This window comes from Pantherophis guttatus, chromosome 2 (assembly GCF_059756535.1).
Source record: "Pantherophis guttatus breed Tessera chromosome 2, ASM5975653v1, whole genome shotgun sequence".
In the NCBI taxonomy this organism is placed as follows: Eukaryota; Metazoa; Chordata; class Lepidosauria; order Squamata; family Colubridae; genus Pantherophis; species Pantherophis guttatus.
This window is the reverse complement of record NC_142064.1, coordinates 117,874,890-117,889,777: the sequence shown is the minus strand read 5'-3', so window position 1 is coordinate 117,889,777 and position 14,888 is coordinate 117,874,890. Positions and strand designations below refer to the sequence as shown.

Genomic DNA, 14,888 nt, shown 5'->3' with positions numbered 1-14,888 from the left:
CAACTGTCATAAGTGTGAGGACTTGGTTGTAATTCACTGTTTTCAGTGCCATTGTAATTTTGAACAATCACTAAATGATTAATTGTAGATCAAGGACAACCAGTATAGTGAAATCAAGGCTCAGATTCTTGCACTTTTTTTTCTGCAGTGCAACTAACCTGAACATTTTCGTTTGGGGGACTGGAGAAGCAGTTTATACCTGCTGCTTGTTGTGGTAGGGGAATTATCTGGATTCAGACAGTTTATTATTGACATTGTCATAATTAAATTTTTACACAGTACTGTTGTGTCTCTATTGTGTCTGATTTGACTTGCTGATTACTGATGTCCAGATTTTGCATGTGCAGAGCACGTTAAACAAAGTTATTGGTTATACCTCAGCTTTTATTGTCCTCACATGTACTGTACATCACTGTACATTGTAGTAAACATTCTCCAATCCTGTTCTCCAATCAGGACAGGAATTGAGTTTGTGAGGGAGATACTTTGATAGCTGGTTAGTGGGCTGTGGACAGCTGCCGAGTGCAATAGTGCCAGCCACAGTGCTTGGATCTTTCTGTGGGAGAAAAAAGCATGGCAGCAGAAAAGATGTTGAGCGTATCATGTTAGATGCAAGCAGAGAAAGGTCACAGGTTCTCTGTTCCAGAGCCTTCATCTCTGGCTCTTGGCACACTTACCACTTGCTTCAGTTCCTATCCCTGGATAATTTAGTTTCTTTCATATTCTTGGAGCTAAAAACGGGCCCGGTGGCTCAGCTGACTGATAGCATTGTGATTAACACCAGCTGTCTGCAATTACTGTAAGTTCGAATCTCACCAGGCTCAAGATTGACTCAACCTTCCATCCTTTCTAAGGTAGGTAAATTGAGGACCCAGTTTGTGGGGGCAATAAGCTGACTTTGTATAAATATACAAAAGTATGAAGGCTATTGCTTAACGCATTGTAAGCTGCCCTGAATCTCCGGAGAAGGGCGGCATATAAATCAATTTTTTAAAAAAATAATAATAATTGGTTCAGGCTGGAGGTGGGGGGTAGAGGTGCAGCAAAGTTTTTCCTAATCTGCTTTTGCAACTTGGTCGATGTCCTATGTATATTTATCCTCTTGCCCTAGATACCGTATGTACTTTTAAGAGTTGCATTCCTAGATGGAAAAACAAACTAATGGACTGATACTTTTTCCACCTGGTAATGTGTTTGCAATTCATTTATTTAACTTAGTCTAATTCTTTATTATGTCTTATTTATGCAATTCTTTGGACTAATACAGTTTAGTTGCTGCTACTATCTTTTCCCCCTAAGTCAGTGTGTGTGTGTGTGTGTGTGTGTGTGTGTGTAATTGTTAATTCCCATAATGCAGTTTTTGGCGGGAAAGCCTTAACTTGACTTTCATCAAGGTTGGGTCCCCATAATGATTATTACCTCTGGAGAAAAATTATCTTTTGTGTGTTAAGATAAGCAACTTTCCATTATAGGTTAAGGTTAAAGTTAAATCTTAAATTTAAGTCATAAATTTATGTCTAATTTATGTATGCTGTGGGTTAATTGCTTAGGCTTGAGCATATTTTTGTGTAGGTCCTGTCAAAATCAAATGCACTTACTATATGTGTAATTTAATTCTCATTAAGTCAATAGTTGTTAGAAGTTTAGAAATCAAAAAGCCTGAATTAAGCAGTAGAATAAACACTAAACAGAGAAATCAGATTGGAGAAATACTATGGATATAATTTACTTGGACTTCATTTGATAAAGTAGACTACAACCTACTATTTGATAAGATAGAAAAATGTGGGATAGACAGCATCACCACCAGATGGATTTGTTATTGGCTGACCATTTGCACTCAACATGGAACTGCATCTACATGGAGGGAAGTATGCAGTGGGGTACCCAAAGTTCTGTCTTAGGCCCAGTACTCTTCAATATCTTCAACAATGATTTAGACAAGGGGATAGAAGGAACAACATCAAGCTGGCAGGAATAGCCAATATTTCAAAAGATAGGCTTAAGATCCAGATGAATCTTAACAGACTTGAATACTATGTAACAAAACAAAATCCAATGGTGAGAAAGGTGAGGTTTTACACTTAGGTCTTGCCCCATTTTACAACCTTTTTTGTCTCAATTGTTTAGTGAATCACTGCCATTAAGGGAATCTGGCTTTTTTCATTGACTTTGCTTGTCAGAAGCCAGCTGGGAAGGTTATATATGGTGATCACATGACCCCAGGACAATCATAAGTTGCAAAGTGTGTGGATTTTAATCGTGACCATGGGGATGCTGCAATGGTCATAAGTGTGAAAAGTGGTCGTAAGTCACTTTGTTCATTGCTGTTGTAACTTCGAACAGTCACTAAATGAATGATTTTAAGTGGAGGACTACTGTAATTGCACAACCTTAGTAATTATCTGTTAATAGATAATGAACATCTTTGTTTTAAATAAAAGGATTACAATAAGACTAAAAATAATAAAACAAACACAAAGTATTATTTTACTTAAGAGGAAAATGAATATATATTTCTATCTGTATATGATGCATTGTAAAAAAAACCTAACTGAAAACAAAAGAAACAAAAAAGCAATAATATTATAAGTAAAGAAACTTGTGTAGATTAGAAAAAGTAAGTCAGGGAACATGATATTTCTCTTTCAGGAAGTATATTTTCTCTTCCTTTAACCCTTGCAGCAGCCTTGTGAGAGAAGTTAGCTTGAGTGTGTGTAATCAAAACAAAGTTTCCTAGAAATATTTGAATTTGGCTACCCAGTCTTAATGTGAAATACATCCATTAAAGAATGACTTTTATATTTTTTAATCAAGAACATTAAGAAATAAATAACTGCATTTGTGCCTACTTCTGCTTTTCTGCCTGCAGTTTTAACTTTGCTGAGGAAGAAGAGGAGAAGCTTTGTGTGCTGCTAAGTTTGTACTGAGTGCTGCAGGACTAGAAGAAAAAGTTTTCTTTGCTAACATAAGAAAAAAAAATCTGCAATCCAAAATAACATCCATGGAATATTTGACTTTAGGCAATTAAGAATTTGTGAGCTGAGAAAACATACTGACTTAAAATTACCTACCAAAAAGATCTACATTTAGTTGAGTTGATTTGCTGACAGTGATATCTGTTAATTTATTCTGCTCAAATACATAAATTCAAAGTTTGCATATTTTCCATGTATACAGACAGACTATGGATGCTGATCCCATGTCTTTAGTTGCTTCTTTATTTCATATTGAATTCGAAGCTGCACTAATTAGATTACAGTGTGTTCCACAAATCAGGTTTCTAAGATATAGTTTTATAAAACTTCAAAATAATCGACTCTTAACATCCCTGAAAGTTCAAATGACAAGCATTCAGTATTGTTGTCTAGTTGCAGTGTCTTAGGATGATCCACAGAATAGGAGTGCTCAGGGAAACATTCTCAATGAATATGCAATAGCTTATTTTTCCAGAAGTCCTTTAAGGATAGAAGCAGTGTAGGATACATGTTAACTTGCATATCTTTTAAGGGCAGTCTTGTCTATCGTTTAATCTGGCTCCTTTTTGCCATTAATTCTTAACATTTGAAAGTCCTGGAGGAACAGATAGTGCTAGTAGAAGTTAAAGTTCATGTTGTATTTATCTCAGATGTAGGTGTAGCCATGAGCACAACTTGGCGTAGCAGCTATTGCTGTATTATTGTTATTTTTTAAAATATTTCATTTGTTTATCATATATGCCACCCATCTCATAGAAAAATGACTCAGCTGCATACAATAAAGCCATTAAAGACAGTAATTATAAAAACACACTACAATTAAAACTTTATTATAAAAAGGAAGGAATACGGAGCCAAGGACTCCACCTAACATTTATTGAAATGGCAAAGTACTTCAAAATGGGAGGCTTGCATCATAAGGTGGATAAGAATAGATGAAGGACTAAATAGGACTATTTTTGGACATGTTATGGATTTTCCCCCAATTACTGCTCTCTTAGTGTTCACAAATCATGGCAATGGTTCTCACCACTGGACTGCAAGTTGCCCTCCTTGGGCTATATAATAAGTGCATTAGTCTTACATGGAAAACTGGTCACTTAACTCTAAGGTTGACTAGGTTAGAACTATAAACACTATAAATCTGGTTTGGGCTGTATAGGGATCATATGCTTGAAATTAAAGGGAATTGTTTATGCTGACTACTGGATATCTCCTTCATTCTATCTAACTTGTATTTATTATTTCCAATCTCCTACCACATTTTCATTTATCATTAGGTATAGCATGTCAGAAACTCTCATGGACCAGGATTCTACAAAGCTGCAAGCAGAGGTGGAGCGTCTAGCAGCTGAGCTGCAGGAGGCAATCCAAGAGAATGTCCAGGCAGCCCAGTATGGGCTAGCTGTGCTGGAGGAGAATGAGGAGCTCAAGCAGCGCTGTGGAGATCTGGAAGGTCAACTAGAGGTCCTACGTGTAGAATTGGCCTGCATGAAGGAGGTACATATACCTATACACTTAGTGAACAATTTCCCTGCTCTGCCTTGAACTTTTAATATGACCTAGGCTGGGCAGTGAGGATGCTGTTTCTTACAATGTCTTCCATCTTCTTTTTTGCCTTAGGCTTTAGCAGAATCTCATAGCAGCCATAAACGAGCAGCAGTTGATGGGGAGAACCGGGAAGAGTCTCTACTCAGGGAATCGGCTTCCAAAGAAGCCCATCTGACTCAAACCATTGAGGAGTTCCAAAGTGAAGTGAAATTCCTGAAATCCCAGCTTGACAATACAGGGGTGGAAAATGAGCGGCTCAATGTAGCTCTGCGAGACTTAAGGAAGGTAATTTGGGCAAGGCCTGATTAAGGAGGGATATGCTTAGAAGTCTCAGAATAAAGTAAATCATATAAAGTTAAGTGCATTCATATTAAGCAAATGACTATGTTCTGATACCCTTACCAAGAAGGAAAAACTTGAAATATGGACACAAGTTTGAAAGTATTATAGCTGAGGATCTCATTACTGCACAGCTGGTTCTGTTTTTATTTGTCTTGAAATTTGACCAGTTACTGTCCAAGTGCTTTAGAATTTCTGCTGCCATAAGACTTGGATAGTCTACTTTTCATTTTTAAACTGGACCTTAATTGCTCCATTTGGGTTTCCAGGATTTATAAATATACTAGTGTAATGTCCTGTTCATTTAGGAAAAAGTGATGAAACCATCTCTCTCTGCTCCTTTTCAGACTTAAAACTGGGGAACAGTGTGGGAGAAATAATTCAAGCATTTAAATTTTCACTTGAGAGCTTCTCTTAAGAACAGAAAAAAAATGTAATAACAATTTTCCTACAGAAAACACCTCTGGAAGGAGGCCATGTTAATTTAGTCTCATATCGCAAGAATCTGAAATATATTTTATCCATACAATTGTACTGTGGTTTCCATCTGCATGATTCAAAGTAGTGGTGGGTGGTAGTTCTGGAGATACTTCTGGTATCTCAAAAGTGCGATGCAGCAGACTATTTCTGGCCCTTTTTCAGTCTTGGAGCTGGAGTCAGTTCTGGGTCCAGTGCGGCATTTCTGAGACACTCAAAAGGTCTGTGTAGCCACAAGTTGGAGATAAGCATTTGGCTTTCTGTTGGGAAATTAATATTCATGTGTCTACTTACCGTATTTTTTGGAGTATAAGACACTCCAGACTATAAGATGCCCCTACCTTTTTGGGGGAGGAAAACAAGAAAAAAAAAATCTGCCTCTGCTTACCAGCAATTTGCCTCCGTGCAGCAAAACAGCAAACAGCCCGTTTCAGTTTCAGCACAGTCTGATTAGCACAAGCAGCTGATTGTCTGTTGGATTGGCCTCCCGAGGATCAGCTGTTTCAGGCTGCAGGGATTGCCATAGCTTATTGTCACCTCTGTTTTCAGCCTCCACGCGCCCCATTCTCTGCTTGTTCCAGGCAGCGGGGATCAGAATGGGGTGGGGGGAGTGTGTCTTATACTCTGAAAAATACAGTAATTCTTTCTTGAGAGTTAATTCAGCAATAACTCTATTCTGTGAACTGGGGGAGGGGGTTACTTTTCCAATCATGTTAGCCTATGCTCCTTCTGTTCCATCCCTTAGGGAATAATGCTTTTTGCCCCTTTTCAGAGACCAATCAAATATGCTAGTGTATTTGCTGTTTGTATTCCTTTCTTTTGCATGCTTCTCTTATAAAGAACAAGACTTCCCAGTGCTAGGTTATGTATAATTAGGTCCAGTTTAGAATGCTGAATTTATTTTTAAGGGAAGCTTTTTATTCTACGTAAATGAATAGCAATGTTGTTGGTTTGCGCTCCAGGCTTGGTGATTTGGTTGCAAACGTTTCATCCCCATTTGAGGAGACATCTTCAGTGCCCTTAGGATTGTGCTTGTCTGGGAGAGCACTGGCCTTTAAGTACCTTTCTGAGTCCTGGTCTGATTTCAGGTTGTGTGATTGGCTGTCTGTAGTTGCTGAGTCATAGTCCTTGGTTTTAGGTACTGTTTGTGTGATGTAAATTAGTACTGGTGTTGTTGTTCGGATGTCTTCTGATGATGTCATGGTCTGGTTTCGGGTTGATTTGATCGGCTGCATGTGATGTGGTCTGATTTCTTGTGATCTGTCGAGTTATAACTTTGTTTGCAGTATGGTTCTTCGTTGGTCTTTAAATGCCCACATAGTTAATATTAAATGCAAAACAGTTCCAAAAAACAAACAGATTTTATTAAAACGGCTCAGAATTAACTCATTCTCATCTTACTCGAAATTAAATGAAAGCAAAGTTCTCAAAACACCTTCAGTTTATTATTATTATTATTTATTGAATTTATATCCTGCCCTTCTCCCCGAAGGGACTCAGGGCAGTGAACAGCCGAAAATTAAAATAACATACAATATAAAAGTTAAGATAACTAAAAATAAATTAACTTAATCGGCTTCCCAATTTAAAACCCCAAGCTATACAATTAAAAAACTAACCCATAAAACCTATTCAGGCCAGGCCGGCTTGCTGAAATAAAAACGTCTTCAGGGCCTTACGGAAAGTGCGGAGATCCGGGATCAGCCGTATTCCAGGAGGTAGCTCGTTCCAGAGGGCGGGTGCTCCCACAGAGAAGGCTCTCCCCCTGGGGGCCGCCAGCCGACATTGCTTGACCAACGGCACCCTGAGGAGGCCCTCTCTGTGAGAGCGTATTGGCCGGTGGGAGGTTATCGGTAGCAGAAGACGTCTCGTAAATACCCTGGCCCTAAGCCATGGAGCGCTTTAATGGTGAGAACCAACACCTTGAAGCGCACCTGGAAGACCACCAGGAGCCAGTGCAGCTCGCGCAGGAGAGGTGTTGTATGGGAGCGCCATGTCGCTCCCGTAATCACCCGCACGGCCGCATTCTGGACCAGTTGGAGCCTCCGGGTGCTCCTCAAGGGGAGCCCCATGTAGAGAGCGTTGCAGTAGTCCAGGCGAGAAGTGACGAGAGCATGAGTGACTGTGCATAAGGAATCCCAACTCAGAAAGGGGCACAACTGGCGTATCAGGCAAACCTGATAAAAAGCCCCCCTGGCCACGGCCGTCATGTGCTCTTCTAAAGACAGCCGTGTGTCCAGGAGGACGCCCAAGTTGCGAACCCCCTCTGTGGGGGTCAATGACTCGCCCCCAATAGCCAGCGATGGCACCAGCTGGCTATATCGGGATGCCGGCATCCACAGCCACTCGGTCTTGGAAGGGTTGAGTCGAAGCCTGTTCCTCCCCATCCAAACCCGCATGGCCTCCAGACATTGGGACATCACTTCAAGGGCATCGTTGGGGTGGTTTGGGGTGGAGATGTACAGCTGAGTATCATCAGCGTACAGATGGCACCGCACCCCAAATCCATGGATGATCTCACCCAGCGGCTTCACATAAATGTTGAACAGGAGTGGCGAGAGGACCGACCCTTGTGGCACCCCACAAACAAGGCACCTCGAGGTCGACCTCTGCCCCCCTGCCAACACAGACTGCGACCGGTCGGAGAGATAGGAGGAGAACCACCGCAACACGGTGCCTCCCACCCCCAATCCCTCCAGCTGGTGCAGCATGATACCATGGTCGATGGTATCAAAAGCCGCTGAGAGATCTAATAGGACCAGAACAGAGGAGCAACCCCTGTCCCGTGCTCTCCAGAGATCATCAACCAACGCGACCAATGCCGTTTCCGTGCTGTACCGAGGCCTGAAGCCGGACTGGCACGGGTCTAGATAGACGGTTTCATCCAGATACTGCGGGAGCTGTTGCGCAACCACACTCTCAACAACCTTCGCAATAAAGCGAAGGTTGGAGACAGGACGGTAGTTAACCATAACAGCCGGGTCCAGAGAAGGCTTCTTAAGGAGGGGCCTCACCACCGCCTCTTTCAAGGCAGGCGGCAGGAAACCCTCCCACAGAGAAGCATTTATAATCCTCTGGAGCCAGCTTCACGTAACCTCCCGGGTAGCCAGTATCAGCCAGGAGGGACACGGGTCCAGTAAACACGTTGCGTTTAACCTCCCCAGAATCCTGTCCACGTCCTCAGGAGTCACAGGGTCAAACTCGTCCCAGATAACATTCTCAAGACCTGCCTCAGCCAGCCCGCCGGAATCTACCCAGTCAGAGTCCAGGCCTTCTAGAATCTGAGCGATTTTATCGTGGAGATACTGTGCAAAATCCTCAGCCTGCCCTTGCAAGGGGTCCTCCCGCGCTCCCTGAAGGTCCTTATCTCTGACCTTGGGATAATTAGGCAAACTGCCAAAGGCTTTTCTTGGCAACAGTTCAGGAACAGAAGACGCTGACAAGAAAGAAATACATCCAAACACGAAACAAATCTCTCAACGGTTGTTTTCCGGCAAAGAGGCCAAGAGCCGTTGCTGGTCTTTTAAGCCTTATGGGACGGACCAATCATCTCTTGGCCCTACTCCTGAGTTGTCCTCTCTGCTTTAGCTATTCCTGCCTTCTGGCAGTTCTTCTCATACATGCACTAGGAATAGGTTCCTCCTGTTTCTCTGCCCTCTACTGTCAGCCTCTAGAGGCTCCGAAGTCCACGCATCACTCCCCGATGGCCCCGGCCCCATCTCTGCCTCTGACGCAGAGCCCTCATCGGGCCTTCCCCAGCCTCCAGGACTGGCCCATGTTCTTCCTCAGCCTTATCACTGTCTGATTCCGCTGCCAGCTCCACAGGCTGCTGGCGGACCACAACAGTTTTCAGGATCGTGGTTGATGTTCTTTTGTTCTAAGTGATGGGTAGATTGGGCTGATGTCAATGTGTATTGATTTATTGGTGGAAAACCAGGCTTCTAGAAATTCCCTTTCTCTCTTTTTCACCTGGGTTACAACTGTGGTCCCAGTTAGATTGAATTTGTGTCAATTGTGGGAATGAAATGTTTGCAACCAAATCATCAAGCTTGGAGCTCAAACCAACAACATAACTACCAACCCGAGCTACTAATATTCAAATGAATAGCAATAGCACTTAGACTTATATACTGCTTCATAGTGCCCTTCAGCCCTCTCTAAGCGGTTTATACAGAGTCAATAAGCATATTGCCCCCAACAATCTGGATCCTCATTTTACCAACCTCGGAAGGTTGAGTCAACCTTGAGCCACTCAGGATCGAACTCCTGGAATGAGCATTGAGTTAGCCCTGCAGTACTGCATTCTAACCACTGTACCACCACTGCTCTTGTAAACATAATGGGCAGCCTTAAATTGCTTTTGGTGTTAGTTCTGTTTTTATTTTAGGAAAGGAATAACTTTACCATACCCTTCTCATAATTCCTTTCCAGGAGTGCCAGACTCTGGAGTCTGAAAAAAATCAATTGCGTGAGGAGATGAAACAAGCTAAGTCACGGGAACTTCGCCAGTTGCAGGATTGTGGAGAGCTTGAGGAAGAAAATATTTCCCTGCAGAAACAGGTCTCCATCCTCCGGGGAAATCAGGTATAGCGATGTCCACAATGTGGATACTTGGCATTAACCTCATCTGTATGTATGCATGTACCTTTCATTGTATCTATCTGTTATGATAGATCTACTGTTGATTTGATATAAAACAGGTTATTCGGTGCTTAATTCCTATATTCTAAGGATGCTATTCAGATGTCTACAACTGTGTGCTAAGTATGCAATTTCATTAGCAATATTATCCTTGTCCTGCGCTAGCATATAATTGGAGAGAGAGAGAGAGAGCTGACTCAGACATTTTTCTGTGCATGGAGAGTATCTGTTTTCATACAAGATGAGATTTGGAAGAAATTAATATAGGAAGAAGGTTGAGTGGAAATAAATAGTGGATCCTTTTGCAGAAGCAAGGGCCTCTTGAATTTTTAACTGGTCACTTCATATCCTGCTCTTCTAGCTTTCATCCTCATTGCATAGTTTACCTGTTGTTCCCTGGGCCTCCATGAGTAAGAAATGCCTCAGTTAGTTCTTTACTTGAATAGTGTACAAGACATGGAGAAGGTGTAAATCAACCTTCTCCAGCCTCTGCAATCCAGGTGTGTGGAAACTACAATTCCTAAATGCCACAGTGGTTAGAAATTTTAGGAGTTGTAATCCCTATAGTTTAGTGAATAATTGTATATTGGTGGGTGGGGTGGGAGATAAATTTCCCTTTTCTTTAAGAGTATTGGTGGTTTTGGAAGATTTATTCTCTACTGCAGCACCCGCCTGGTAGAATCTTCTCCCTCTAGGAAAAGTGAGATTAGATCCATCCCTCTCTACATTCTGCAAATCCCCAAAATACTATGTTATCAGGCCTGAGGGGATCAGAAAGATTTTGCAATGGCTCTCTTACTGCAGTTAATATCATCTTCTCCTCTTTTGATTGCTTTCCTATAATTATTTTTAACTGATTATTTTTATGTGGTTTTTTTTTTTAATTAAGTGGTGTATGCTGTGCAGAGTCACTTTCATGTGAGATGGATAGCTGTAAAAATGTGATAAATAAAATCCCTTTATATCTAATGCAATTATGTTCTAACTGGCAAATTCCAGGTATGTACACTTCAGCTTCCACAATTCTCAGTAATGTTCATGCTGGCTGGGGAATTTTGAAAGCTGCTCCACGTATCAGGAAGGCGTCATGACAGAAATTTGCCTTAAGAGCTGTTGGTGTAGTTGGATATGACAAAAATTCTTAACAAAAGAATTTTTAACAAAAAATTCTGGAGAATGCTTCTTAACTGCAAAGGGTCAAAGCTCCTGAAAGTTTCTATGTATATGAAGACAAGGTGTTAACATTATTCAGAGCATTAAGAAATTAATATTTTCAGAAAGCATTCTGAAAAATCTAACTCCTCCCTCATTAAAAACTGCAAATAGATACGGTTTTAGTAGACTAGTTCATTCTTTCCCAACTTGTTTTCTGATCTTTTCTTCAGTTAATGTTTACTTGCTTCCATTTCTTGTTCATTTGTATCTAGATTTATGATACAGTTACTTAAAGTAATCTTTATAGTTTTCCAATAATACAGAAATTCCTACAATGTTTATCAACTTTGTAGACAATTGTAGACAATTTAAAACAATTATGATTGTTTTTAGAAAATAGAAAGTTTTTTCCTTGTGTAGGTCATAGAATAAATATTTTCAAGACCCAAACCTATCCATTAATGCATTTTTATTAAAGTTTTAAAAATGTAACCTTATCTTCCTCATCCACATTCTAAGTTAAACTTTGACTAGTGTAAGATCACTGAGTTCAGATACTTTGTTCTGCTACTAATGGGTCAGGCAGTGAAATTCCTTGAGAAAGAATTATACAAGAGGTGCTGCAAACAAATGTTTGACATTTTTTAAATGGAGTAAGACCTTAGTAGCAGATTTTAAGAACAGTGTTATTGGCCCAGAAAAAAAGGCATATGCTATCCATCTTACTATCAAGAGTGACCTAATCTAATTGTGTATGAATGAAAAGAGATATAGACTTTACAGTGTGAAGTGGAATGCAGTTGCGGTGCCAGTACTAAGTCCCTGTTTCATCCTAAGGTGGAATTTGAGAGTGTCAAGCGTGCCCTAAGGTGCCATGAGGAAGAGCTCATGTTGGCTGGTTCCCAGCTACAAGAACTGGGTCGTCTTCGGGATTTGGCCGAACAGCAACTTCAGGAGGCCCTTGAGACTGTCCAGGCTGAGCGTGAGCAGAAGCAGGAACTGCGGCAGGAGCTAGCCGTCTATGCTGGGGGCCGTCATGATTCTCTGAACAGCTTGCAGACCAACCTGGAGGAGCTCAGCCACAGCCACACCACAGAGTGTGAAGAGCAAGACAGTGGTTTTGCCAGTGGTAGCAACATAGGGGGCCTGACATCCACACCTCACAGCTTTCAGCCTGCACCTGGTCTTGTTGCAGACCTCTTCAGTGAACTTAGCTTGGCAGAGATTCACAAGCTACAGCAGCAACTCCAACAGGTATGATAATCAAAGCTTTGGTTAGGGGTGGGGAACGGGGACTTGATAGAGTAATGATTTGCAGCACTGATTGTGTTCTTATTGAACAGAAGTGAGCAGATTTGTTTCAGTTGCCAAGAAATTACTGATGACCAGGGTGGATAAAAATCAATGATTTTTTTAAAAAAATCAAAAAAATCAGATTTTTTTTATTTAAATCGGATTTTTTTTTGATTTTTATCAAATTTATTTTAATAAAAAACTTTTGGGGTAAAAATCTATCATAAGATAGTTTTCTATTTAAGATACATAAATAATTTAGTTTATTCAGCATGAAATGGAGCTTAGTTATGTAGCATGAGGCTGTATATTCTGCAACACTGGGACTATCGGTGAGTCAACAGTGGGTCAAAGGAGTAGCAGAGATGACAGTTGCTCTTTAAAAATTATGATTTAAATTGAGTTGATTTAAATCAAACCTTTTTACTAGTGATTTAAATCATGATTTAAATCACTAGTAAAAAGGTTTGATCATGATTTAAATCAACTCGATTTAAATCAAATCCACCCTGCTGATGACCAACAGTGTTCATTCAGATATACCACTTCAAATGAATTAAAAACAAAGGTGAATGGTCAGGTTATTGTAGAATAAATTAGGATAATACAGAGAAAATTCTAGCCAAGCTGTTCTGAGATCTGGCAGATTTGAATATTAAGGCTTTTTCATTTTGATGTGATTCTCAAAACACCCTGATATCTCAAAATCCATCCCAATAAAACTCTAGTGTAGGCATGAGTTTCTGGGAACATACAAAACTGTTATCTGATCATGTGTCCTTTAATGAAGGGTTGAGATGTTGGGAAAACACATCTTTCCTACAGGACTGTTGTCGCTGCAAATGAACTTTTTGGTTTTTGATCTCCCTGGTTGCAGCCCGGAAGATTAACTCCAGTATCTGATAATATCATTTAGAATTATAGGTAGTCCTCAACTTATAACCGTTTGTTCAAAGTTATGATAGTGCTGAATAAATGGATTTATTACTTGTGCCTGAGATTATGGCCATTGGCAGCACCCCCTACAGTCACGTGATCAAAATATAGGTGCTTGACAGCCCATCTGCACTTACAATTACATCTCCTCCCATTATGGCCTTCTGACTACCTTGCACCCTTCCTTGAAGGATGGCAAGCAACTGCAAAACCACACAGCTCTGGGGCTGCTTGCCATGCCTTGTGAAGCTTCGGTTGCTGCAGCCCATAGAAGCAAGCTGCTTGTATGGGCTGCAGTTCATACAAGCAAGCACCTACCTGCCTTCTCTCCCAGTTCCTCACAACAATCTTTCACCTTTTGTGACCAGCCACTGAAGCAGAAGCGCCTTGCTGCCTTTGCTATCTCCAGTTTGAATCTGCAGTTGCCATGCTACCCTGGGCCCTCCTGCTTCTCTGTTGAATGCTTCCCATATGTAGCTCCCCAGCTGGCCCCAGGAATGCATCACCAGGCCACAGTGTCCGTAAAGCGCCAACACCCATGAAGCGCCAGGAAGCATTTATTTGTCCAGCTGCCTTCTCTCCCAGTTCCCTGAACTGACCTTTTGCTTTTGTACCAAGCTACCGAAGCAGAACCACCTTGCTGCCTTGGTTCTCTTTTTTTAGACCCAGGTTCTCCAGTGAACCTTTCCTGCATGTGGCTCCCTGAGCCTTCAAAACACTCTGCTGTCTTGGGAAGGACAGAGTGGCATTCCAAAGGCTATACTATCTCAGGAAATGAATGAATGCTGGCTGGAGTCAGCTGGGACAGGCTGAGGCAGTTGGGGCTTCATGGAGCATAGCAAGCAACCCCACAAGGCAGGATGCATGGCAGCCAAAGAGCAGAGATGGTGGGGAGATGGGCAGGTGAGAGGCAGTCCCTTACCTTTCTGAGGCTCAGGGCTTGGGGTGAAGAGGAAACAGCCTGGAATGGCTTAGATTGGGGTGGGTACTCAGCAGGGGTGGGTTCTAAATTTTTTTACTACCGGTTCTGTGGGCGTGGTTTATTTTTGTGGGCGTGGCTTGGAGGTCATGTGACTGGGTGGGCGTGGCTAGCTGGTCATGTGACCGAGTGGCCATGGCTATTTGTATAGGGACTACTCAGAGAGCTGAAAAAAGTCATTTCTGACAGGTCCTCGCACTATTGACTGGTCCTCACACTTATGACCATCCTCACATTTATGCCCGTGCAGCATTCTTAACAACCATGTCACTCATTTCACAACTGCTTCTCTTCACCGTGGTGATAAGATAGGGCAAAAAACGTAAAATGTGAGGACAGTCGTAAATTCAAGGACTGGTCAAAAGTGCGAGGACCAGTCAAAAATAACTTTTTCAGCCCTCTGAGTAGTCCATATGCACAAAAGGACTACCCAGAGGGCTGAAAAAAGTGATTTCTGACAGGTCCTTGCACTTTTGACCAGAGATGCGCACCAGAGATACGCACGATACCAGACCTCCGGACTTTTTGTTGGGCCCTGA

The 14,888-nt window shown here is 41.7% G+C and overlaps 1 protein-coding gene across 2 annotated transcripts in view; it reads left to right on the top strand.

Annotated features, from left to right (window-relative positions):
- Positions 1-14,888, top strand: part of LOC117675657 (protein bicaudal D homolog 2-like) — a 29,348-nt gene that overhangs the window by 2,369 nt on the left and 12,091 nt on the right. The window contains exons 1-5 of one of the 2 annotated variants that reach the window (XM_087888621.1): positions 130-214; positions 4,259-4,478; positions 4,602-4,814; positions 9,777-9,929; positions 11,979-12,395. In XM_087888621.1, the coding sequence (XP_087744747.1) occupies positions 4,266-4,478; positions 4,602-4,814; positions 9,777-9,929; positions 11,979-12,395 (996 nt within the window). In that variant the 5' untranslated portion in view covers positions 130-214; positions 4,259-4,265. Of the gene's footprint in view, positions 1-129; positions 215-4,258; positions 4,479-4,601; positions 4,815-9,776; positions 9,930-11,978; positions 12,396-14,888 lie in introns of those variants that run through there. The other variant, XM_087888622.1, reaches the window with a different exon arrangement.